We start from the raw sequence: 26,183 nt of genomic DNA on the forward strand, positions 1-26,183 counted from the left end.
GATGCCACCACCACATCAGTGTTACTGCAGTGCTGATAATGATCCACCACCCAAATAATACCTGCTCTATAATGGCCTCTGTGGTCCTGACCAGAACAGGGTGAAATGGGGCAATGTATGCAAAGAAACAGATGGACTATAGCCCAGAAAACAGACATTAAGAGTAGATACAAGGAGGTGCTTTTAACTAATTGGCTGATAAAACTATTTTAATGCAGAATGACAAAGGCCAGGAAAATTGTAATTTTGATTGTAATTGAGGGGGCAGTCGTGGGCTGGAGGTTAGGGAGCTGGCCCTGTGACCGGAAGGTTGACGGTTCGATCCCCGGGGCCGACAGTCCATGACTGAGGTGTCCTTGAGCAAGACACCTAACCCCCAACTGCTCCCCGGGCGCTGTGGATTGGGCTGCCCACCGCTCCAGGCAAGTGTGCTCACTGCCCCCTAGTGTGTGTGTGTTCCCTAGTGTGTATGTGGTGTTTCACTTCACAGATGGGTTAAATGCGGAGGTGGAATTTCCCTGTTGTGGGATCAGAAAAGTATCACTTAAACTTAATCTTAATTATTTCAGTTGCAAAGCATTGTAAGAATGACAACTTCAGATAATACCGTAGAGGTTTGGGTTGAAATAGTTTTCATAACATGTTTTTATTTCAAATGTTCTTGATCACCTCGTGTCAGGCAGACACATGAAGATATGTACATGAATGTGAGTGTTATAACAGATGGATCTTTCTCTGTGGAAAGAGACATCAAAGCAGTTACACAGCTCCTCTGTCGATCTTCATTTAAGATCAGACAGTAATTTCAAATAAATGCAGAGAAATCATTGTTAATCAAAGATGATTAAAAGGACATGTAAGGATGCATTTAATCATTGTTGTATAATAAAGATAAAGATAGCTAAAACAAACGCTTGGATGCAACAGACACAAAGTATGACCTGGTAACTTGGTTTGTCTTGGTTAACTTGGCCATTTTAGACATGCTGTTCTTCTTCTATGCATGACTGATATTAAAGGGCCCATATCCCATATTTTCCCACTGAAGTCTGTTAAGATTTTTTTATTACCCTTTTCCAACTTCTTGTTATCTCTTAGAACTGAACAGGCTGTTTGTGTTACCGTGCCTTTAAGACTGAATGTAAATGAGCTCTGTTCTGACAGTCCTGTATTGGGCCTGATTTTCAAAGCACTCTAAGCTGAAACCCTCCTTACAATTTAAGCATGAATAGGTGGATATACACTATATTTCCCTTCGCTGGAACTAAGGGGTCTAGGCCAACCCCGGAAAAACAAACCCCACAGCATTATCCCACCTCCACCAAACTTTACAGTTGGCACAAATCAGTCAGGTAGGTATTATTCTCCTGGCATTCACCAAATCCAGACTGTCAGAGTCCAGTGTTGTGACATCACAAAAACAATGAATTCAGTATGGCTGTTTTTGCAGCTTAATTTCTGTATGTGGATTGGGGTGTAAATGGTCTGTTTTGAATCTTTACAAACTACCTCAAACATTCAAAAGCACAATGAAAATTCAATTTTCAAAGATATGGGTCCTTTAATTTCTATCTGAACACCAGAACCAGTGACTATGGATGGGATGTTTGATATATTCTCCAAAAAAACAAGTGCTAATATTCAGGCATTTGTGTATCAGTGTGCATCTCGCAAATATCTGATAGTGTCGCACTTATGTTTAGTCAGTGTAAAATAATTATTTCCTTGCCATTTGTAAATCCTATGATCAGCAGGCAGGACATTCAATGCACTGTTAGCACCATTCTTGGACAGTGAAGCTGTGGACTTATTAGTTGACTTATTTGAGGGTCCAGGAGATACACTGTATAATCACATTTTTTAGTGGCCCAGCATGCTTAAACCCTTTATTGTATGGTCTGTTCATAGGTACAACAGTAAATTAGGCTATTTTATAAAGCATATTGTGGTACTTTAAGGGTGACAATCACTCCATGCCAATCCGAAACGAAGTCATCCTATTTTAGAAAGTTCCTATTAAGGTGAATGTGTGGTTCCAACGTGTTTTAGCCTCTTGTGCATATTTTAAACAACTGATCATCGTATTTCTAAGTGTGAAGTTTACATAGAAACAATATGCTAACTGTCCCTGCCATATATATGCATATAGCATTTATGGAATATATAGAATTATGGCTTTTACATCATTGCAAATAGTTTTAAAACAGCAGCATAAAATAAGAACATGTTTGCTCATTTTTTTTGAACAATAAAATTTAAAAGAGGTTACAAGATGTTTTGGCTCGAGTCAAAATTGATTCAATTGAATTAATAAGAACAAATTCATTAATATAATTAATATTATATGTCCACAAAACCTTTAGTAAAGCTGCCTGAAATAGTCAAATTAGAACACAGTTTCACTGATGTGAAGTGCTCTGGTTATGAAGCACTTTTATGTGCTAATGGTGCCCCCTTGTGGAGAATTGCTAAATGTGAACAGGTGAGTTACAAGCCAGGTCCATGAGACACTTTGCATCACACTGACTTGTTTTTTAGGGAAATGTCGTGCACATACATGCATAGTCAAGCTTAAAAAAAGGACTTTAATCATGGTTAAAAATTCAATATTTAAAAAACATACAATTAAAAAAAAAATTTGTAAAAAAATTCCTCAGTAGTACCATAGCCACCCCTGTCTGGGATTGTCCTTCTTTTCCCCAAAATACTTCTGCAACACAGAGTAACGCAGGGATCTGTTAGCTGAGGTAAGAAATCTGGCAGTTATAATTCTCGTCTAAGCCTGTTGAGCTGTCCTAGTGATGCGTTAGCAGCAGTTCAAAAAGATGCTGGGGCGCCACACGTGTTTCAGAGGAAGCATGAGCTAGCTTTCATCCTTCTATCTTAGTAGCATTGTGTGGTAGGTTGAGACCTAGCTAGTGGGTGGGAACTGGACAAGACAACTTGGGAGGGAAAACTGGGTTAAAAAAAAATATTTTGTAAAGAAATTAAATGAATAAAACTATGGGTAAGAATAAAAGAAAAATAAATGGAAAAAAAAGAACTAAAACTATGTTTATGTACTTGTCTAATAATAAGGGGTTTTTAGTGCTGTATTGATTGGGATATCAACCCTGGCAGGTCATCATGCAGGGAGGATATCAATTATATGAGCTGGATTTTTTAAAGCATTATTTATTTTAATGATAATCTATTATTGCATACATACAGCAAGGTCTCTGTAACAGAGCTAGGGAACTGCTAGCCTCATAAAGGAATGTAAGACCAAAATTACACACTTTAACTGTTAGTACCCCATATTTGAAATGATCACATGTAAAATCACACAAATAATGTCAGAGAAATAAAGATTTGTAAGCAAGAATTATGTCCCTCCATTTGAGCTTTTACTTGTTTTAGTCCACATCTTGCTACTCAATAGTCACAGACTCACAGCCAGTCTCTGTCTGTTTCTCCATAGTGCTGTTTGTTCATGGTGCTGTCCTCCCTCACAGAGAGCAGAAGTAGTTGTGGACAGGGAAGGCCACAACTCCGGAGAGAGCGATACCAAAACTGTCCCCGACACTTGCAGCAGCCATTGCAAACTCCCGCTCGCGGTCACCAGTCTGCAAAAAAAGTCCAAAAACAGAGTTGAAAAGAAAAGATTAGCCAAATCACATGATAATAGCTAGATTCACACGAAAGTGCTGCTTCAAGATAAACAAAAAGGTTCACATACCTCTTTGCTGATTAAGTAGAAAATGTTCACATAGGTGGCTCCTCCCAGCAGACCTTCATAAAGAACTATGACAAACACCAGCCAGACATTGGGCAAGAACTGATAATACACTGCAAAAACCAGCACCACTGCATTGACACACTGGGAGGGAGAGAAAGAGAGAGATTATTTAAATTTCTGTATTTCCTCACTAATCTCTTCCAATGCTTTTACACACCTGTAAGAAAGAAAGCAGCCAGACTCTCCTGATCTTTATGCAGAAGAGAGAAGTGCGGGATATCATAACACCGATCTGGTACAGAGTCTGATACCTGAAACAAAAACAACAATTAAACACAACGATGGAAATTATAAAGCAGTAATTGCTGTTGTCAGATTTATTTATACATCCACATACAGTCATATGGAAAAGTTTGAATGCCGCAAACCACATTCTGTTTATTTTCTAAGTAAAAATAAGTCAGCACCTCCTTGACAGTGAACTTAAATATTGCATTTGTCTACAAATTTTAGTTACACAAGTTCTATTTATTTGCTGAGTTTGACAAAAAAAAACATGATATAGATAATATAGGCCATAACTCTTGCACAGGTATTTTCTTTTCTCAATAAGTTTAAATCAGTGAATAAACAATAATTGTGCATTAAATGAGCAGAGGTGTGTTCTCTGTTGAGGATGTGTAACTTATTTTCACTTAGAAAAGCAGCAAAACATGTAAACAGACCAGGAGTGTTCAAATGTTTGCACACTAAATTAATACATCTTTATGGAGGAAATAAAAACTTTTTTTTAAAAGGAAATAGAGCCAGAAAGCACCAGAGAAATTAACTGCCTACCAGCGATACTGCTCTGCATGGGAGAGAGAGGAATTTCGAAAGTAGAGCAACTCCAACTGGATATAAAGAGAAAAAGGAAGAAATTGTATTATTATTTACACCAATAACAATATTTAAAATTTCCACTAACATTCAAAAGTAACTGCTGTCATTTCATTTGTTAACTTATACAATGTAGAAATTAGAAGTTAAGACATTTTATTCAATAATTAGAGCTTTTGAGATCATGAAAAATTAATTCAATTATAAATAATATGTAAAGATCTATTTGCCTTATAACTAAGTAACCTAAGGTACTAGAGTTGATCACAATGTTTAAAATACTGTATTTGTATTTGTATTTTAGGTATTAATTTTATTAGAACTTCATTATAAATGTTGTTCAGTTTTCTACAGCTCTTTTCATCATTCTGGACACATCTATCTAAATTTTTTACAGATTCATACTAATTAGTTGGAACATATGTAAAGTAACAGCATTGTAATAAAATAATTTTGTACACTTAACCTTCAACAAATTGTTTTTATATTGGGGATGAGTGATGCAGCAAAAATATATCACAATACTTCAAGACATTTTCACAAAACATGATGCATCATGATAGTGTCACAAATAAAATGACTAATAATAACAGTAAACTTTTAACTCCAATGATTTTGATTCACTGTTTTACAAACTGCACTAAATTAAATCCAAACAGGCCTAATTACACTGATTTTGTAAAGAAACATGCAGCTGGCTCGTATTCTTTAAGGACTGACGACATCCATGATATGCTCAGAAAACCATATTGTAACATATTATAGTATCAATAAAATATCAGCACATTGCCCACCCCTATTTTATATTATTAAAGCAGCGATTCCAATTTTTTTGAATAGTAGTGTATTAAAACAATATATTTTATTTCATTTGTTCATATAGCATTTCAAAGTGGTTCACTATGGGATTACAATGTACACTCTAATTATTCATATTCATATCTACTTAGTCAAATTCAACAGTGTTGGTAGAGAGCACTCACCAGTCCCTGGTTAATGAAATACTCAGCAAAGTAGACCACAGCCAGAGGCACAATAAACCTCAGCAGACCCTGAAACAGTGACCAGGGATACATCACACATTCAGACACAAACACAGCATGCGATTCAGCAGAGTGCAAAAACACGCAGACGTCTGTAAGCAGATCAAACAAAGACACATTGAGCTCACTACCAAGGCTTCAGGTCAACATAAGGTCAACATAAGACTACTTGTGTTAGCGCAAGTTTATACAGTACAGCACTGAAACACACACACACACACACACACACACACACACACACACACACACACACACACACACACACACACACACACACATATATATATATATATATATATATATATATATATATATATATATATATATAAAAAACACATACACAAACATTCTCACAATAATTTATAATTTACAACTTGTAACTTTAAAATACAAAAGCATACACATGCAAACATGACCAGAGGTATGAACACAGACACGCAGCCCACCTTTAGGATGTGTATCTTGTTTACGAAGGTCAAGGGTCCAGTCTGTCTGTCTTCTGTCAGGAGGAAGAAAGCATGGCCTGCACAATTATCTAAATGAGCTACTACACAAATCACATGACACAAGTACATGAAATATGCAAGACAAATGCTAGACTGCTAAAACTGAACAAGCCAGGCTTAACATAAGGCTGCACAATATTGAAAAAAATTGAGTAATACTAATAATAATAATAATAATAATAATTGTAATAAACGCTACAAAACATTAAAAACACATTTTATAAACCATTAAAGTGACATGATTATAATAGACCAGCCTCTATTATATGGACCAAAATTATTTATGTTTGATGAATGATGTGAATCCCTTGATCCTCAGAAACTCATTTGAGACATGTGAGAACTGCTCAGGATGCTCACAGCACGCAATAAAACATTTATAACAGATAACAACTGATATACTGTGCAGCCCAAACACAAGCATTATACAAGACATGAAATGTGCTCAAATACTACAGCACCTTTTCCCCTCTCATCTTGAACATAATCTTCATCATTATTGTCCCATATTAAGGGCTGCCTTTCCTGGGAGCTGCAATGGCATGCTTCTCTGGGCCTCCATTGTGGAAATGAGGGAGGAAAGACCAGAAGGACGAAGTAGCTGCAAAGCAGAAAGGGAAAAAAGTGTAGCACAGAAAGGGCAAGACAAAATGGACAAGTGTCAATCTAGCAAGCAGCATACCAGCAATATAGTTTCTAGGCAGTTTAAGAAGACTTGCTCTGACCTGATCATCATAACAGCAGGAACAAGCAGCATGATCAGCAATGTATTCCGAGGTGACAGATGAGCCTGTGTGAGGGCAGAGTACAGAAAAGCCCCAGCAACCCCTGCACCCCCCGTACCAGATCCCCATCCACTCAGCACGTTGCTAAAAAAGAGACGATGACGACAAAAAAACAGCTTAAAAACACAAGTCAGAGTGCTACACAAGTCAAATAAAGAATAGTTCATTTTAACGGCATCAAGACAGTAAATCATGTCGTAATCAAGAAAGCTCAAAAATGTGTGTAAAACTTTATTGTAGGGTACTCATCATAAGGATACATAAGCTTGTCATGACAACTTACATAACCCTGCATAAATGTTTATGAATGCTTATTCCAATAGGTGTCATCTGTCATAAAGACTACTTTAACTAAGTAACCAAAACTGACAAATGTAAACTTAATAGCAAATTACACCAATTGGAATAAGAATTTATTAACATTTACGTAGGGTTACAGCAGCCATGACAAGCTTATGCAAGTGTAATATAGCCCTGTGAACACTTACATATAGTAAAGTGTTATTGAAATGTACAAAAGAAAAAACTGTTAAAAACTAAATGTTAGGATTCCAAGATTAGTAGTAGTAGAAACTGTAAATACCTGAATTCACCATGGTTAGATGGAATGGTTACTACTAAAGGTGGAAATTTCGATACAGTATCGAAAATAAAACAAAAAATGAAAATAAACATTTGGTCGTTCTTGAGGGTCTGTTATTTGCTCTCCTTTGTGGAAACCACTTTCAGTGATCAAAATTTGCCAATTGGGATGTATCCTATCAGGAAAAAGTGGGCAGCAATGGCTTATGTAATGCAAACACCCATGCTCATCTGACTGGGCTTTGTTCCCCATTTCTCAAGCTGCTCATAAATTCTAGGGGTTGCGATTTTTGGCAATTACTTTGTTGCTGAACATCAATGTGCTTATAGGTGTGTGCATAGTCATATACAAAGGTTTGAATACTCCTGGTCAAATTACATGTTTGGTTGATTTTCTGAGTTAAAATTAGCCAGCACAACCTCTTAACTTAAATATGGCGTTTTCTGCTAATTTCAGCAAACTATTTCTACTTATTTGCCGAATTTAACATATTGGGAAAAACTAAACATAAAATATAAAATGGGCCATAACTTTTGCACATTCCACATTCTATGTTTTACATTATGTCCAATATGTTTAACCAACAAAAAACGTAATGTGAATAGAGGCGTCCGAAGGTTCACACACAACTGTTTCATTACAGCCCTAGTTACTGACTACTGCATAACACTCATGGCTAAAAAGTCAAGAGGCAGAACTGGTATTTCAACTGGTATTGTCCAATCATGGTCTCTAACAGAATATTTTTATACCTAAATGCAGAGCCATGATGACAAAGGTATCACACTGTATTCAATGTGAGACAAAAATAAAATACAGCCATCATTAAAATGATCTACAACTGATAGCTGTTGCCTCTCAAATCTAAATAGAAAGGCATTATAGTCATTGTGCTGTGGGCTATGCATAGTAAGAGGAGTCTTACTTGCTGAAATAGACAGTGAGGGAGAGGAAGGAGAGTTCCCCGAGACCTGAACTCACACTGGCAAAGATGACACCTAGAAACAGAAGTATTATATTGCATCAATACAATTCAAAGGCAATTATAAAAAGAGGAGACAAAATGTAAAAACACACTCACACAGAGATTTTGTTACACATCTGTGATGCATGTGTTTTGTTTTTTGTTTTGTTTCCCTTTTTTTCTTTTCTCTCTTCCTTTTCACTCTACCAAACTACTATATAGGTGTGTGATGGACCAATGAGGACATCATTGATGCTTGGCTGCGCTCTTCTTTCTACCAGAGTCACTGCTATTTTGCGTGTCTGAGACTTCTGGGGTGCCACTGCAAAACTCTGCTACTTGACGGATTTGAAAATCTAGCTAAGCGTAGCCAGTACACAGCTCATTTTGTTGCTCCATTTCTTGTTATCTCTCTCTCGCTTCTCTCGCTCCAGCGTAATGTTAGGACAGGCAAGCCTAAACATACATTGTAGGTGTTTTATTGTTTAGACACATCACGTAAGAGGCGAGAGCCACCCACTGTATTACTTGGTGAGGATAAGACCTGGTTAGACAGGTTAGCCTTTGGTTTATTAGTTTAATTTCTTTGGAACCACATTCAGTATACCTTTGTGTTGGTTGGATCATCTAAGTCAGGGGTGTCAAACTGGATCCAGAAAGGGCCGATGTGGGTGCAGGTTTTCATTCCAACCAAGCAGAAGCCACACCTGATAGTCTATTTAAAGCCAGGATCAACTAATTAACCAGGTGGAATCAGGTGTGGCTTCTGCTTGGTTGGAATGAAAACCTGCACCCACACTGGCCCTTTCTGGATCCAGTTTGACACCCCTGATCTAAGTCAATCTTTATTCTTAATCAGTAGTTAGTCAAATCTTATCGCTTAACTAGACACTCATCCTCTGTATGATTAATTCCTGCAATTGACAGCTCATTGCATCATGGTTTTGGCTCCTTCTTTGTATATTATATTCTTGTGTCATACATTTGGCAAGTGGGAAGTAAAGAAAAAAAGCATTGACTAAAATTGCAACTACTGTTGTCTTTCCCTTCCTTCTTCCATCACATGCCACATGTTACCTCCTCTCTATCTCTAGCTACAGCTAAGAGGAAGGCAACACATATACATATATATTACCTAAGATGCTCATCCACACAGTTGAAGAAAACGACACCACCAAGAAGCTAACTGCTGCCGTGGCGACACACACCAGAACACGGACCCTGTCAATCACAAGATCAACCAAAAGGGGATAATGCATTTTGTTCTTCAGTGCAAACTGTAAACTGAATGAAGTGCTTTAAATGCATAAAATGAATTTTGTCCAAAGTCTAATGTTTGACATTGATTTATTGAGCCGTCATATCTGTGGTCCTAGTTTCGTCCAAGTCAGTTCTATTTGTTGGTGGTCATTACCCATAAGGCACTTTGTGAATGTAAAACGGTGCTGTAAGCTTGATCAGAAATGTTGGTATGATGTCAGCCAGCAGGACAGCCTGAAGACAGAAAAGAAATAATGTATGTGATCAATTGAGCAGTCTTATCAATCTTAAACGTATCTATCTTAACCCAACCAGTTACAGCTGTGCTCCCCCAAATGAAAACTGCTCCACCAACATTCACAAGCAGCCAACACAACTGCCTTCACATTTCTTTTTCATGTGCATCAAGAATGGCTAAGGGAGATATTTCTGAGGAGATTAGACAGAAGATAATCCATTTACATAAGGAAGGTAAAAGTAAAAAATAAGTGAAAAGAGTACGGTAAGGATTTATAAACTGACGAATCTCAATTTGTGAGAAGTTGAAACAGCAATCAACTTCTAAGACCGAACTTTGGAAGCAAGGAAAAACATTACTGCAGATTTCTATGAAAAACTAAATGCACGTCTCCCAAAAAGGACAGAACAAATAAAAAATGTGATATTATATTTAGTTGTTGAGGTTTCTATGTAATTTTAGTTAACTATATTTTCTGCTGTTTTGCTGATGCTAAAAAAAGAATGACTTGTAGCGGGTTTCACTGGAAGCATATGTGTATGAAACATATGAAGAAAACAGAATTTTGTCTGTGTATGTATAGGAAAGACTTACTGCTGTAGACACAGGGTTGCAGCCATAGCTGCTACTGTTGGTGCTGTTTCCACCGTCTGACTGCAGAAGGCCTGGAGCTGGGGTCTACAACCCCAGAAGAAAACAAGGAAAACAGATGTAACAAGGTGAACCATCTCAGGATCAAGTCTGAGTTTTCTGAACTGGCAGCCACAGAACAGTAGAATTAGGAAAAGTAGGATTTTTAAAATCCAATTACTTTTTTATAGTGCTCAAAGAACAGATGTTTTCTTTAAATACTGTCTGAAGAAGCACTGTTAAATATATGTTTTCTTACAGGCACTGTTGCATTGTGGGGCTCCTGCTGTTCTAAAATGTCATGCGCAGCACTCAGCATCACCACATAGGCAAAGTTATTACACAGACCAAGCCACCTGTACAGTAAGAGACAGACAGAGAGAAAGGAAGATCAACAGGCAGATTATTCAACCCTCTGTATGTTCCTGTCCAAACAAAACCAGACTGTCTCAGCTCTGCAAGATGGCTTGCAGTTCTCCATATTAGTTTGTCTAGTCATCTGAGGAGAAAAAGACACTCACCAAAACCCACTTTGGTTCCTGAAGCGCTGAAAACGGTCTGAGAATGTACACAAAAAACATTATATCACACACTGCTAGTCGCAATGACACTGGTGTCATTCTAGCAATTTTACATGACACCTAATTCCAAATAAATCCTTAAGATTTAAAGTAATCCAGAGTCCATCTATGTACAAGTACACCGTGGAGTGAAATTACGTTCCTCCAGGAACAACACGGTGCAACAAGGAACATAAAGTACAAAGTGCGAACGTGCAGACAGTGTGCAAACAAAAAATTAAACTAGAAACAATAAATAGGATAAATTAAACAGACATTAGACACAGTAAACAGACAGGACAGTGCAGCACCGACACAGCACTGTCGGTGGACACGAGGTAGTGGAATAAGGTGAGAGATATTAACATGCTGTGATCTGTGAGTCACACAGTGACTTACAATTAAGTCACTTACAATTTACTATTATGCTTTGGCCTAAAATGTATTTTTTAAATCCATAGATGGCAGAGATGTTTTACAACTCTTTTACTTTTGCCATCATTACATACTGAAACTTATACACATGTAGGAACACTCATTCTGGATGGCAAATAAAATGTCTATTTGCATCCGAGACATCATGATACCTGGTTCTCATCACCACCACTGTAAAGAAATGTGACCTTTTAAGTTTCTCTACAATGCATCTTTTCACATTAATACTCCCTGAATGTCTTTGTTTAATTTATATTGTCAGATTTACAGCACTCTTAGAAAAATTCACTTTAGCTGCACAATAGTATTCATCATTACCCATATTTTTGCAATTAATGACGATGCCTTATGATAATTATGTTTATAAATATGTATCTATGAGAGTGCCATGGTTTTAACAGGGTATTTTAGGGCAAATCTTTTTCTTATACACTTAACTATACCTAGATCATGATTTTACTGTACCATGACTTTACTGTTGTATTTTATGATATATGTTATTACACTTTTAAATGGGCATTATTATGAAGGTCATTTAGAGTTTTTTGATGTAAAAAGGTTAATTGTAGAGAAACCTACCATCTCAGACTTTCTTTTCAATGTAAGTGATAGAAAGCAAGGTCACAATGTCTACAGCACAAATATTAAGTGTTTTTATCTACTATCCAAAACCAACAGTGAACCTACATGTCTTTTACTCTGGTAAAATAGTAGTAAATCTGGGAGAATATGTTTTCTTATGGGAACTATTTCGCATTATAATGCATGTAACTGCATTCACCCCTCCACCATGAACGGCTTTTAAAATATACTTTTCAGGCCCAAACCTTATCTCAAGAATGCTTTTTGGACCAGGTGCTTTTTTGCTTCTACTCAAGCTGTTCTTAAAAAGGAAATTTGCCTTTTACTTCACTCATTCTTTCACATAAGTAACAGTTTTTACTTGAGTATGGGTTTAAAATATATTTGTGAGAGAGAAAAAGATTTATTATAGAAGCCATTTCATGTGAAAACTTCCTCTGATGTAGTTTAAGAGGCATAAAATTCTTCTGGCGTCTGGTTCCTTCCACCACCACTGTAAACAATTCGGACTCTGTAAGTTTCTCTAGAACTGAGCATTTCACTCCAAACCATTCTGGATGACTTTGTTTACATTATAATAAATGAATTAGGTAGACTTTTGCATTTCCCTTTAGGAACAGCAATACTTTTACCAATGAACTTCGATTCTGGATTCGAGGGTTAACTGAAGGTTACACTAACATGCCTTATTTTAACAACCACTGTCCTCTGTATTTATATACATTATATTGCAGCAGCAGCACAGCAAAGGACTTGCAAGACAACATCTGGACACAAGTGAGTATGATTACCAGCTCTCTTTGAATATCATAAGAATTGACCTCAGTAAACGGTAAACCGTCGTTTGGACGTACCTTCAGTGTGGGTGTCTGTGGCAGGATCAGCGTTAACGCTGTCTGTGTGATCCATAGCGCTACCGAACACTCAGACTAGCCACAGCCGCACAGCCCGACTGAACGGGCTCGAACGAGCGAGAAAGCGCGGAATACAGCTGATTTACACGAACCTCACAACTGCTTTATCAAGACGTATCATATACAAGTAAATAACGATAATTTTTCCATCGCTAAGTTTTTCTTTCTTCCTCTTTTTTCTAGTAAAGTCAGCTGTTATATGAGAATCCAGCTCCAACATCAGTGCAACGACGAAATCCCTCCCAGTCACGAAGCAACGAGTAAACAGTTCCGCGGTCTGCCGCCGATCCGGCTGTTTAATGTGAGAGTCAGAATCATTCACAGTGGTGGCGAAAAGTACCAAACGTCCCTCTTTAAATGCTCTTCTGAACACGCTGATACCTGAGACATTGTTTCATGATAGTTTTGGAATTTTGACCGAACATATCTACTTTAAGAAAAGAAAAAAAACAATATATATTTATTGGAAGGTATAGTGAATAAAATGCCTATATTTGGGCTGTTGTCACTGCACCCCTGGTTTCTACCACCACAACTGTAAGAAAATCTGAGATGACATTTCTCTTCAATACACCGCTTCACATCAAAAAGCTTTGAATAACTTTGTTCACATCCCAACAACTTAAATATGTAGAACATTTGAAAAATCTGTGGAATCCCCCTTTAAATATACACACATACATGTCCATAATTAAGGTGGTGCATTAAAGCTCCTTCCTCACACAACTTAGTGACAACCTTGATACTTTATTTGAGTCATAGTTTTGAGGCAGCCACTGTTAAGGCAAACTAGAACGCATTCATGAGCCTAAAACAACAGGCTCAAAAGCTACTACAGAATAAAAGCACTCTGAAATGTCTCCAGCTTGATCAGAAGTCTGACGAGATGGTTTAATTTTGTCTGTTTTGGTTGTCAACGGTACCAATTCATTGCACTCAGCAACTGTGTGGTCTGTGTACTTTTGTAAAAGAACAAGACTCTTAGCAGATATACTAAATTAAAGTTAGAAATGCAGAAATTAAACAAGACCGTGGTATGTCAGTATTAAGTGAACAGCTTTACAAAAATACATTTGGTATGTAAACAGGCCAAAAACAACAGTTTCTCATCTGAACCTATAAACGGGCCTTTATTTCTGTTCCCCTTTTCCACCCACAGGCTGACAGAACTGCTAGTTCTCCTTTCTTTAGGGTCAACAGAATGAAAAACTGAAATTCTAGATGATGGATGATTCAAAACATAATAAATGTTACATTCTTAAACCAAGCCAATGCTGAATCCAAACTGGAAGCTTTCGGAAGGTGGCAGGGTTGCTATGACAGGCATATGTCCCAAAAAACCTGCCATCATCAAATTTCGAATAAACCACTTTTTATTATTTTCATTTCTATCCTCAGGACATGAGTTACAACAAACCATAGTGTACTTAACATGCCAACACAGTGGCCAAAGGTATGTGGACACCTGGCCTGCACACCTGTATGAGCTTGTTGGTATGTTTACTAATATGGAGTTGCCACCCCACCCACGTTTACATTCTACATGATTCAGCACTTGCCAGCCCCATTCTATGACTTTGTGTGATCTCCCACTTTGTGGCTGAGCAGTTGGTCCTAGACGCTTCCATTTCATAGTAGCACTTACAGTTGACCAGGGCAGGTCTTTCAGTGCAACCTATTCTACTGCCAGTGTTTGTCTATGGAGACTACATGGCTATGTGCTTGATTTTATACACCTGTTAGCAATGGGTGTGACTCAAACACCTGAACTCAATAATTAGCAGGAGAGTGCACATACTTTTGACTATAGTCTATTTTGAGGAAACTGGAGAAATGATCTAAATCAATGTGTTGATTGTGTTAATACAGGTTATGGGTGAGTCTTTTCCATGTGTTGTCTAGCAGGGAAATTTGGATTTTACTTCCTCTTTTGCCGTATTCCATGCATTATATTCATGGCAGATCTGACAGGGCTGAACGTTCTGTTAATTTCCCAATGAGTAAAACTGTAAAACCGCTCTCTGCACTTCGTGAAGAACTCATGAATATCAAGAATTATCATTGGAATTGCTTTTCTAATGATTAAATGTTTCCCCTTCGATTGGTAACTACTGATGGCTTAATGTACTGTAGGTGTAGAGTGATTAAAGGGATTATGTATTGGATGCATGACATGGGGCCATAAGATGGCTATACTACACCATTTAGCTGATCATATTGATCAAGGGACAGCTCTTTGGGCAGCAGAGGGGCATTCAGACTAATAAAACAGATCAAAACTGAAACAGCTATTAAGACCCTGTCCTTTTCAAAGTCACTAAAAGCTGCACTGAATGATCAAAAGTCAAAGTTTCTCTTTGATTTTTGCAAAACAAAAAATCTTGAAGCCAAACTTCTTGAAAGCATAGCAGTGTCATATAAAGAGAAACTCCACACTTTTACAAATTAAAAGATTTATTTACTTATTTATTACAATTGCATATAAATATAAAAATTTTAAAAGTTTTACACCAAAGTTACATGTTAAAAACTGATACTTGATGAATAAACTAACATTATCACAACAGATGGGACACAATCCTAATCTGGCGTATCCAATATAGTACACACTGTAAGTGACTACTGAGAGGATCTGTTGATTAAATCTTTCTGGGGTCCCAAAAAAAAGCCTCTCAACACACAAAAAACAAATAAGGCCCCATACGTTGACCCTGTTTCAAGTATTTACTTTCTTTGAGCACCAGACCATCAATGCAGCACTTTATCAGAAACCAGAAGGAACACGACAAAAAGTTTTGCTTGTACATTTAAATATACATTTTAAGGCGAGTACAAATGGTAGAAAATTCAGCAGTGGTAGAATAACTTGCCGAATATTGGTAATTGCTGAACATCTACTTGTGGTTTTCTCAGCACAGACAGAATGTGTCATTTCTTCTTGACTCACTTTGTTGATAAGCCTCACATCAGGAGTGAGCAATCTTCTAAGCTCATTTTTCAAAAGGCCCCATCAGGTTAAGTTAGATTAGGTCTACATGTAACGCTCAGTTACACAAAAAAAAAAAAAAAAAAAAAAAAACCAGTAATGTGTTTGCAACAACAGGACAACAAAATCATTTAACTGCTGTAAACATGAAGCACAAAAGCATTTCTGAAAACAAATGTCAACAACAAACCTTCACACGTGACCGTGTGTATTTTCTATTGTGACAACTTTTGCTTTTGCACCCACCCTGTCCTCTCCCACTTCTCCCTATTTGAACTTGATCTCGAAGCAGAAGCAGTTGATTGAGTCGCACTCTGGTGGCTGGCAGGTGCAGGCACAGTCCCACATCATACACTGCATTAGAGATGGTGAGATAATGAACATGCCAGCAGGGCAGCAAAGAGCAAATAAATAAAAATATACATTAACAACATCCCATCATTAAATCCATGTCCACCTATTGATGTTTAACACCAACTGATATGGAGACTGAAGCCATTGCATACAGCACTGTGCAAAAGTCACAGACCAGTAAAAACGGCACAGTGTAGGTTCAGTTCAGGAAAATAAGGACAAAAAATTATATATAACAGAAAATTACACACAAGTCAACAACTACATCTAATTTCCAGCATTTAATGTGTCTACTTTTTGTCTTTACTACAGCTTCCATTCTTTTCAGGAGACTGGCTTTCAGTTTTTCAAATAAATCTACAGGGATATTTTTGCACACCTCCAAAGTTCAGTCTTAGAAGTTGGTTGCTTTTTCAGCTTCTCCTAAATACATTAGTAATCCTAAATGCATTCAATGATGTTGAGGTCTGGACTCAAGTGAACGAAAGTGGACTGAACTTAAGTGCTGTTTATTTGATAGTGACAGATTTGGTGAACTACCGGGTCTTGCACAGTTGTTTGGAGTCCTATTGTCTCACATACACACACATTTTCTAAGCTGCTTCTCCCTCAGGGTCGCAGGGAGGTGCTGGAGCCTATCTCAGCGGTCATCGGGCGGAAGGCAGGTTGTCTCTGTCTCTCTTTTTAGATTTTTTTTGGGAAATCCTGGAAACTTTTTTAATGGCCATTTTTACTGGAAATTGAACCAATGAAGGGTGGCTGCTGACTTTTCCACAGTACTGTATGAAAACACAGAATGTGATGTGAGCTGTTTGGTGAAAATGTTCACTGGAAAGAAAGTCGATATTTAACAGCCAAAGCAGCCATCCGAACTGGAGCCACTAATTACTAAAACTGACAAAATGATACAGTATGTGATTGTGCACTATCACTGTACAAGTGTAGATTATTCTCATCTTCCTTATATTTTCCACTTCCTTCTTAACTGCCTCCAAAGAAACCCAGAAGCCCTTACATTTGGAGATGGGCAGGAGTAGTCAAGGCAGCTGTGCAGGGATGGAGGACGGCAGTCACATGACTGAGCACACATGTGACAGTATTCAAAAGGAGATACACTGGGGCAGCAGTTTGTACACTGAGGGTCGTACTGCGCCTACAATGGAGAGTCAAATCATAGAGAGGATACAGACACACAGTAAACATACCAGAGCAAATATAACTACAAATCTTCCAGTTTCATTTGTATTTCAAAGATGGACTTCAAATTCACATTAATCTATGGCTCAGAACAACAGGTTATTTATTCAGCCAACAATGCAGAACTTTTACTACTCCTACTACTCCTCATTACAGAAAAAGAGTGCCTTAAGAAAAGGTACTTACCTTCAGACAGTGATGACACCATAAGACACCCGCAAGGAATAACATATAGAGTCCAATCGAGATCATGACAATGGCAGGAAGCGGTAGGGAGAGAGCCCATAAAGGGACCGCCTGAGAAGTGGAGGAGTTGCCAAGTAAATTATGAAGCAAGACACATAATCAAGCTATAACATCTAACCGAAGGAAACAAGCTCATAACACGGGTTTTCTCATTTGTAAGTAAAAGAGTTTGATGTACTATGCACAAGTTAAAGGCAAGGCAGCACAAGCACATTGTGTAAGGGATAAAGAGAGGACGAAATGGCAAAAACAGCTGTTTTGGCAGGTAGTGATTATACATGCATACATATATACGTCTATCCCTTAAAATGAAATAGAAGAAAAATGTCAGAAAAATGTAGGGTATAAGCACTTGAACAAAATGGTAAGGAATTCTTTTGACTGCTAAAAAAATCAAACATGTGGATTGACACTGTGCTGGGGAATTTAAATGAATTTGACAGACTGCACACTACTGCTAAAATATTTCTATATCAGTTAATACATATGTTAGTACACTCACAACAAGTGCATTATTATTCTCATTCTGAGATATTCTATTATTCTAAGAACTATTATTCTCAGGAACTAAATCCATGGTCTCCAGTAAAAAAAAAATGAAACATGAAGTAGCTCTCTCCAATGGGACTATGGCTTGCTCCAATACAGGGACCATGTTTTAGAAGAGGTGGGCACTGATTACTTACATTTACTCAGTTACATTTACTAAAAAACATTTAATGGATCTTTACTTTCCTGAGTAATTTCAAATAATGATATTTTCCTTTTACTTAAGTGTAGCTGTTTCATTCATAGTCATGCACACTAGTATAAAAAGAAACTTCAATGTATTTTCTCCTCCATTTCACCTTTATGTCAAAGGTCCTGAAGTTGCTCTTGCTCACTTATATTTACATGCTTCTTAAAGGCATATAATGTCAGAATATCCCCACAACTGGAAACTGCTGTTTGGTTTTTCACTGTCATTCCAATACCATAATAACTATACAGGAACAACTGTCACATATGACATTGTAAATGCCAAAAAGACTGATGTAAGGTTATAGAAGTCAGATACCCCACCTATGTTTAGAATATGGTTAGAGAATTTGTGAATATGCTGCATATACTGAGTGGCTCCGATATGACCTATATGGTAGTCTATGGAAGTTTTTCAAAACATAGAACCTATTTTCAGAGTACTTAAGCAATGGCCTTAAACGCTAGGCTTAATGCTATCCATGTTTTTTCACTCTCTTGATTCAAATACTTAACAGCAGTGTAAGATGTACATGAACCTTTTGTAGTCTGCCCTTTAATGATTACGCTTTCTTTCTTTTTTTGCTCTCTCTCTGCCCTTGTTTTGCATTTCTATGTTGTTTTTTCTGTTCTTCTCTGCTGTGTTACATTGTATTATTGCTACAATATGGTGTTAACATTTATAAGCATGCAATGTTTCTGAAATGTATCTCTATAAATGTATCAAAAACATATTCTAATGCTTATCATTTAGTTATCACTTCATTTTTTCTGTCTATTTTAATCCAAGAGAGCATAAAAAGAGAAAATGAGAGTCTTAGCAACCTCCATTTCTGATGCTGATTGGTGCTGGATATACGAAGAAACTTCACTGTAGGTCTATAATTTATGTAATACTTAAAGGGGAACCCACACCCTCCCCCCCTCTTTTTTTTAATTTGCAGAATTCTGTGGTTGAGTGTTTTAACGTAAACAGGTTAATTGTAGAGAAACTTATTAACTCTTTTTTTCCAATGGTAGCGGAGCAGGAATGGAACAGAAACCATGGGTGACAATGTTTACAGCACAAATATAGCCTTTTTATTTACTATCCAAAACCACCAGTGAACCAACACATGTTTTTTGAGTTCTTATATGTAATGGTAAAACAGCAATAAATCTGAGAAAAAAAAAAAATTCATGGAATATTTTGCCTTATGTGCCGTGCATGAAAGGCTTTTGGGAATATACATCTCAGGCCAGAATCTTTTCTCATTGTATTGACAATAAACTGGACAGGCCAAAGAACACTGACGCCCTCTACAGGAAGGTTCAAAGTCGTCTCTATTTTCTGAGGCGCCTTCAACATCTGCTGGACTATGCTCAGTATCTTCTATGAGTCTGTGGTAGCGAGTACTATCCTCTATGCTGTTGCATGCTGGGGAAGCAGGCTGAGGGTGGCAGATGCCAACAGACTCAACAAACTGATCCGCAAGGCCGGTGATGTTGTGGGTGTGGAGTTGGACTCGCTGACGGCAGTGTCAGAGAGGGGGACGCTGTCTGAGCTGCAGGCCATTATGGACAATGCCTCCCACCCACTCTGCGACACGGTGATGAGACACAGGAGCTCATTCAGTGCAAGACTCATTCTACTGAAATGCACCACAGAGCACCACAGGAAGTCATTCTTACCTGTGGCCATCAAACTCTATAACTCCTCCCTCAATGTGTGATTCACAAGTGTGGTTCATCTGTGCAAAACTCAATACCAAACTGTACTGTTCATATGTGTAATAATAATGCATTGTGTGCAATAACTCAGAGGTACAATAATTTGAACTGCTTTATACTAGATGTTTAATATTTATTATCACAGTCACCACCACTTTACTGTATTCATAAGAACGTAAATCTTGTGTACAATATTGCAAATTTCTCTTTGTCTTTGTTTTAAATGATTAAAGTGTTTATTCTTTTACGTAAATGGTTGCAACTGTAACAACTGCAATTTCCCTCTGGGATCAATAAAGGATTCTGATTCTGATAAAGCATGTTTCAGAAATCGGGCAGCCATTTCATGGTAATAACCTTCTGCATTAAATGGCATTAAATGTGCCAGACATCTGGTTCCTATCACCTATAAAAATTCTGACTCTGTAAAACTTTCTAGAATGGAGCACTTCAACCACTCTGTTTACATTTTATTTAATCACACAGAATTTCTTTTTAAAAAAAAAACAGGTGGCATTCCCCTTTGACTCCTTTTTGACCTGGAGCTTTTTTTGTTTCTACTCAAGTTGTTTTCACAAAAAAAGGGTATTTTGCCTTTTACTCGAGTCGTTATTTCACATTAGCTTGAGTACGGGTTGGAAGTATGGATTTCCAGCATCCCAGCATCTCTGAATCTTATCACAGAAAACAGTGACGCGTTGGTCGGCTTTGGTGTTCTGTGCTAGCAGTATGAACACATAACGTTATAAGGCTTAGGGTTCACTGGTGGCTAAATCTCTCACTGTTCGCCGTTTAACTGCAGCTGTGAGCGCAAACTCTCCACAGCGCGGTGCCATACTGTTCAGCTCGGCTGGGCAAGCTAACGTTAGCAGCGGCCATACATACCATCGTCATTACATTCATGAATCGCTCGTCTTAGCCAGCCAACAACTCGTGTTATCCACCTATATCATCCCCGGGCATCTCGGTATGTGACTGACAGGAGTAACTAACTAACTAACAAAGCAAACGAGGTTTAATTTTTCATAAAATCTCCTCCTGTGAGATTTAACGATGTAGTCGAAAAGCGTTGTCCAGACAACCAGCAGCTTTGTCTTCTTCTATAGAGATTTGCGACAGGCTGACCGCTGCGCTGCTGCCACCTACAGTACAGATTAGTTAAAACGTCCCCAGTTCCTCTTCTGAGAGAAGCGGACGCCCCCCGTCTTTCTGACTGTCAGGCCTGTTAAGTCTGTCTTTTATCGATTAAAAGGCATTTTCCATTAGTATAGTTCAATTTATGTCCCCATACCTTTTTAAAAGCAGCAAACTGAACTGCCAAGTGAATAGATCTCTACTTTAACTTAAAACAAAGTTATTAAAATGAGCTTTTAAATGATCACAAAAACACATAAAATGTCTGTATTCACTTTTAATATGGTGATTTCGGGCTGTCCCACCTCACTGACGATGAACTTCTCTATTAAATATGTTTAAATCTGCATAAAAATGACCAACAATGGGGCTTATCCACTCACTGACTGATCTTAGAAGACATTTCCTCTTAAAGCCCACTTTTCATGCAGTTTTCATGAGGATTCTGAAACTCACCAGTGTTTTTTTGTTTGGGATTTGTTCTTAGGTAAGGACAGAATCTGTGCACACTCAGGAGAACAAACTGTGGTTTCTGGTCACATTCTGTAGTTTAAGGTCACATCAGGAATCTGACAGACCTTTTCTTAGAACCTTTCTCAAGAACACATGTAGGAAAACCTTAAGTTAGACAAGTAAGTATTCTCATTCCTTTCTTCTCAGTTTACAAACAAAAAACTCATTTGGCTGCAGGGGTAAAGCTAGATCATGTAACTAGAGGGCTCCTCTCGCCAACCAATCAGCATGCAGTAGCAGTAATGCTAGCGTCCTGCTGCCCGAAACCTGTTTTCAGTACAAAAGTTTTTTTTTTTTTAGGAAAATACATCTTTCTACTCTCTAAAATTGAAGTAAAGTTCTGGGCAAGTGATTTGAAACTATTTTAACATTTAATTTTTTTAGCCGTTGGGCTCCTTTCACCCATATTTATTGAGGGCTAGTTGGCGGGTGCCCTCTGGTGGTTTGCAGTCATGTTTTTGATATAACAGGGGGAAGAGGAAGACGCCGGGTTTGGCTCTGGCAGGGCCAGGTTTAATGAATGACTCAGCTTAAGGAAATTGTTCTGTGAACATACTGTAAAAGCAAAAACAGGTTATCAGAACTAAAGGAAGAAACCACAACAAAAATATGCATGCAGATCCAGTTTCTTCATGTGGTTTCAGAGGCGATGAAACGTGACATGCTGCTGGAAATATCTTTCTATTCACATCTCATCAGCTGTCATGATGGCAAAGACAGAAACAAAAGGATGTCTGGCAGGCGTCATTTCAAAGCCAAAACTCTTATGACACTGACATTTGGTCTTGCTCATCTACAACCAAACAGCACATGAGATGGTTTTGAACTGAAATGTGTCATTAGTTGTAGTTAACGGAAGTTCTATAAGTAGTTTACCTGTAACTGCTCCTTAGAGACCTTGAAGTCATGTGGTCATATCCTCTATCAGCACATCAATGTATGACAGAAAGGAAAGATGAGGCCATAAAGAAGAGTGAAGTTTTTTCCTAAGAATGAGTGTCATTTCTCGTACTTAATTGTTCTCATTCTTCTTCCTGACTGATACAGGTCAGTGTCGGTATGTCCACGGTTCATGTGAAGAACCTACCACACAAGTTTTAGTACCAGTTAGGTCACAAATTTGTTGGCTGGTCATCTATTTTAAAGACACCAGCCATTGTTTTAAAAAGTGTCTTATGTAATGACTTTACTCTCGACCCTCATCCACAAACACACAAACACACCCGCACGCCCACATGTCCCACATGTATTATCAGAGAGGATTTCTCAGGACCTTCTTTTAATAATTTCTGTGAAATTAATAAGTACATGCCTGTTCATTTGTGTTTCATTTAATCTAGAGCTGGATGTTGTCAGCAACTTTACAATACAGCATGTATCACTAATGGCTTAATATCAGAAATTAAGTAGTCAATACCAATACCGGTGAAATTCAATGTTTCACGATACCTAAATTGATACCACAATAAAAAAATGGCATTGTCATGTTTCTCTCCTCCTCTCCGTATTGGCTATTTGAACCTGGACCGTTTAGACTATGACCCTGGATTTGCCCATCATAAAACTTGCTTATCTCAGCACATGCGTCTGCCTCCTCACTCCCCGTCACACTAGCTCTACAATTCAAGCTCCAGCAAAAAAAAAAAAAGGGCTTCCTATTCTGTTTGTACCAATAACAACAACAAAAAAAAACAGCTTGGCACCTGTGCCTTACCTACTGCATCTATTCATTGGTTTACAATGGGCTGTAAGATGTATGACCACGTCCATCTTATCTGAACCCAAGAAGGCACAGCAGCACATAAGAGAGATGACAGGAGACAAAAAGGTACAAAGCTTAAAATGACTACAGTAAATTACAAAGCTTGTAAGGCTTCAAAGCTCCCATAGATTAAAAAAAACATTACACAACTACACACATTGGCAAACTCCAGCTCTGGCTGCTTTTAAACGCATCAAAATGGTAGAGACTCTAATGACGACTGACACCTTGACTAACCTATGGAAGAGATAGGAACCAGAAAGGGGAGACGACACAGACAAATTGAGGATGAGAAAGCAACAGCGTGAGAGACAGAGTGAACAAACACTGGACTAGACGCACCTGGACCTGTAACAAAAGGCCTCCTTCAAACTCTAACCTTTATGTTCTGTGTTCAGGCCGCTACAGGCTAAAGTGAATCTGCCATGAAATTTTTAAGGGGCAGCAGGATGGTTGTCATAAAAGTGTATATAGCTTATATTATTAACAATATCTTGATAATGTGATTAATATGCTTGTTGTATTTAAATTCTGCAAGTATTGTAGCAACACTCATTTCATTGTTAAGTTTTTTTTTAAACACCCTACAAAGTTAATACTTATAAACACCCCCTTTGGTAAATATCACAGCTTACAAACATGTTTTGCAGCCAGCTAGGAGTACGTCTGTCCTTGTTTTAGCGATTCTCACCCACTGTTCTTAGCAGAACACTTCTGGTTCTGCGATATTCTTGGGCTGTTATGCTTGCACTGCATGTTTAAGACCTACTTACAGTTTTTCAACATTGTTCAATTTAGAGACTGTTAAGGATATTCCAAAAGCTGCAGCATGGAATGAAAATGGTGTTTTGGATCATTGTCCTGTTGTTGAAGCCCACCTGTTTTCAGCTGAAATTTTTTGACTGACTGACTCGGTCACATTTACTTGCATTTGCCGCCTGCCACATAACCCTGAGGAGCAAGTGAGGTCACAGGTCATGTTTCCTTCTGATGACTCTTTCATGTAGATCATGTTTGTGTAAGACACCCTGCACAGAATGATGGTGCACCACCACTCCTGTGTTAGCTAAACCTTCCTCCTTATCTTATAGGGGTTTTGCTTTGCCTTTCTGGCCAGCAAACAAACAGATTCTTGGTCATCCAGATCTTGTTCTGATGGTGAAAATTTCGATCTGGAAGCACTTTGATATCTTTTATAACCTTCCCCTGCTTTCTAGACATCAATTACTTTTTTACCAATTATCCTCTTAGCCTACTGCTTAGATGTGCCTGTGGTTGTGGAGTGTTAGCACAAGGTTTGAAGAGAATACTGCCTAACCAATTCCAAAGAGTCAGTTAAAGATTTATGTATTAATTAAGCACTGAGATTTTACAGCAATAATAATAAAAAAACAGTTTGCTGCAGAGCTTGTGTTCTTCTTTTTATCTTCAGTTCGAAAATAACAAAATATATAATTTGGACAGGGTTCCCACACTTTTTAGACAGTTGTATGTAAGTGCATTCATAAATGACATGTTTAAAATCTACCCACAGATTTCCAATAATGTTCAAGTCAGGGGACTGTGAGGGCCATTCCAAAAGCTGCAGCTTGTGTTTCTTGAAGTAGTTCTTGGTGGATTGATGTTATGTTAAGATATGTTTTGGGTCTTTGTCCTATTGTAGAAGTCAGCCTCTTACATATGTCCCAAAGGCATTATATATAATCAAGTACCTGTATGTAATAATAACGCCCCACACAGAGGTTTGTACTCCTGTCTTTATAAGGTGTTGGCATCGTCTTATGTTTGACTGCAGAGCTACACTTTGCTGTCCTGTATTTTTCTTTTTCATTGGTGTTCTTTATGTGTCTTACCATGTTATTTGGACAATTTTTTTTTTTGTTCTTTGCATTTTTCTGGTTTGTGAGATCAGGCTTTGACAATCGCAACTGAAAATGGGCCACTTGGCTAAAAAAGTCATGGAAGGCATTTATTTCCAAAATGTGTAGTTTTATTTTAAAATGGAAGTATTACTGTTAAAATGGCTTTGAAAAAAAGGTGTTCTGGAAAACAAGTTAACATTAATCAAGTCAAAGAAAACTGTTAATAGAATATAACTTTAAATACTACAGTACTCAATTACTGTTTGTAAATAGTAAAATGGACTTTACAATGGACTCACAACTTATGTGGCTGTAGGCCATTGTGGAAAGGCCAAGAAATGGAAGCCAGTAGAAAAATGGAAACCCAAGGATTAGCATCACTGATTGCTGATGGCTGGACTTAGGACTTGTGTTGTTTCTCAAACTACAATGACTTGCTTGGTTTTGTTACTAAGGTTGAGAACAGAACACACAGACAACCAGGTTGTTGCTACAGTAAGATTTCCATACCATTTCTTTTGAGACGTTTTCCTTAGCAGTGTGTGCACTGAGAAATATAACTGGTTCAACAATAGTGGAGTACA

At 37.8% G+C, this 26,183-nt stretch overlaps 2 protein-coding genes across 2 annotated transcripts; both read right to left on the reverse strand.

The window, feature by feature from the left end:
- Positions 1–615: 615 nt before the first annotated feature.
- On the reverse strand, positions 616–13,334 carry cln3 (CLN3 lysosomal/endosomal transmembrane protein, battenin). Its single transcript, XM_017682410.2, has 15 exons — positions 13,038–13,334; positions 11,128–11,164; positions 10,866–10,962; positions 10,571–10,654; positions 9,893–9,972; positions 9,614–9,699; positions 8,440–8,512; positions 6,872–7,015; positions 6,608–6,747; positions 6,087–6,139; positions 5,581–5,649; positions 4,556–4,611; positions 3,936–4,029; positions 3,719–3,859; positions 616–3,605 (listed from the first exon to the last, which is right to left on the reverse strand). The coding sequence occupies exons 1-15, from the start codon at positions 13,090–13,092 to the stop codon at positions 3,489–3,491; spliced, it is 1,326 nt and encodes a 441-aa protein (XP_017537899.1). The 5' UTR covers positions 13,093–13,334; the 3' UTR covers positions 616–3,488.
- Positions 13,335–15,573: 2,239 nt separating this feature from the next.
- si:ch211-198p11.6 lies at positions 15,574–21,423 on the reverse strand. Its single transcript, XM_037544632.1, has 4 exons — positions 21,214–21,423; positions 17,821–17,931; positions 17,453–17,590; positions 15,574–16,437 (listed from the first exon to the last, which is right to left on the reverse strand). Exons 1-4 carry the CDS (start codon positions 21,229–21,231, stop codon positions 16,351–16,353), a joined length of 354 nt encoding a protein of 117 aa, XP_037400529.1. The 5' UTR covers positions 21,232–21,423; the 3' UTR covers positions 15,574–16,350.
- Between the last annotated feature and the right edge of the window lie 4,760 nt (positions 21,424–26,183).

This window comes from Pygocentrus nattereri, chromosome 14 (genome assembly GCF_015220715.1).
Source record: "Pygocentrus nattereri isolate fPygNat1 chromosome 14, fPygNat1.pri, whole genome shotgun sequence".
Taxonomy (NCBI): Eukaryota; Metazoa; Chordata; class Actinopteri; order Characiformes; family Serrasalmidae; genus Pygocentrus; species Pygocentrus nattereri.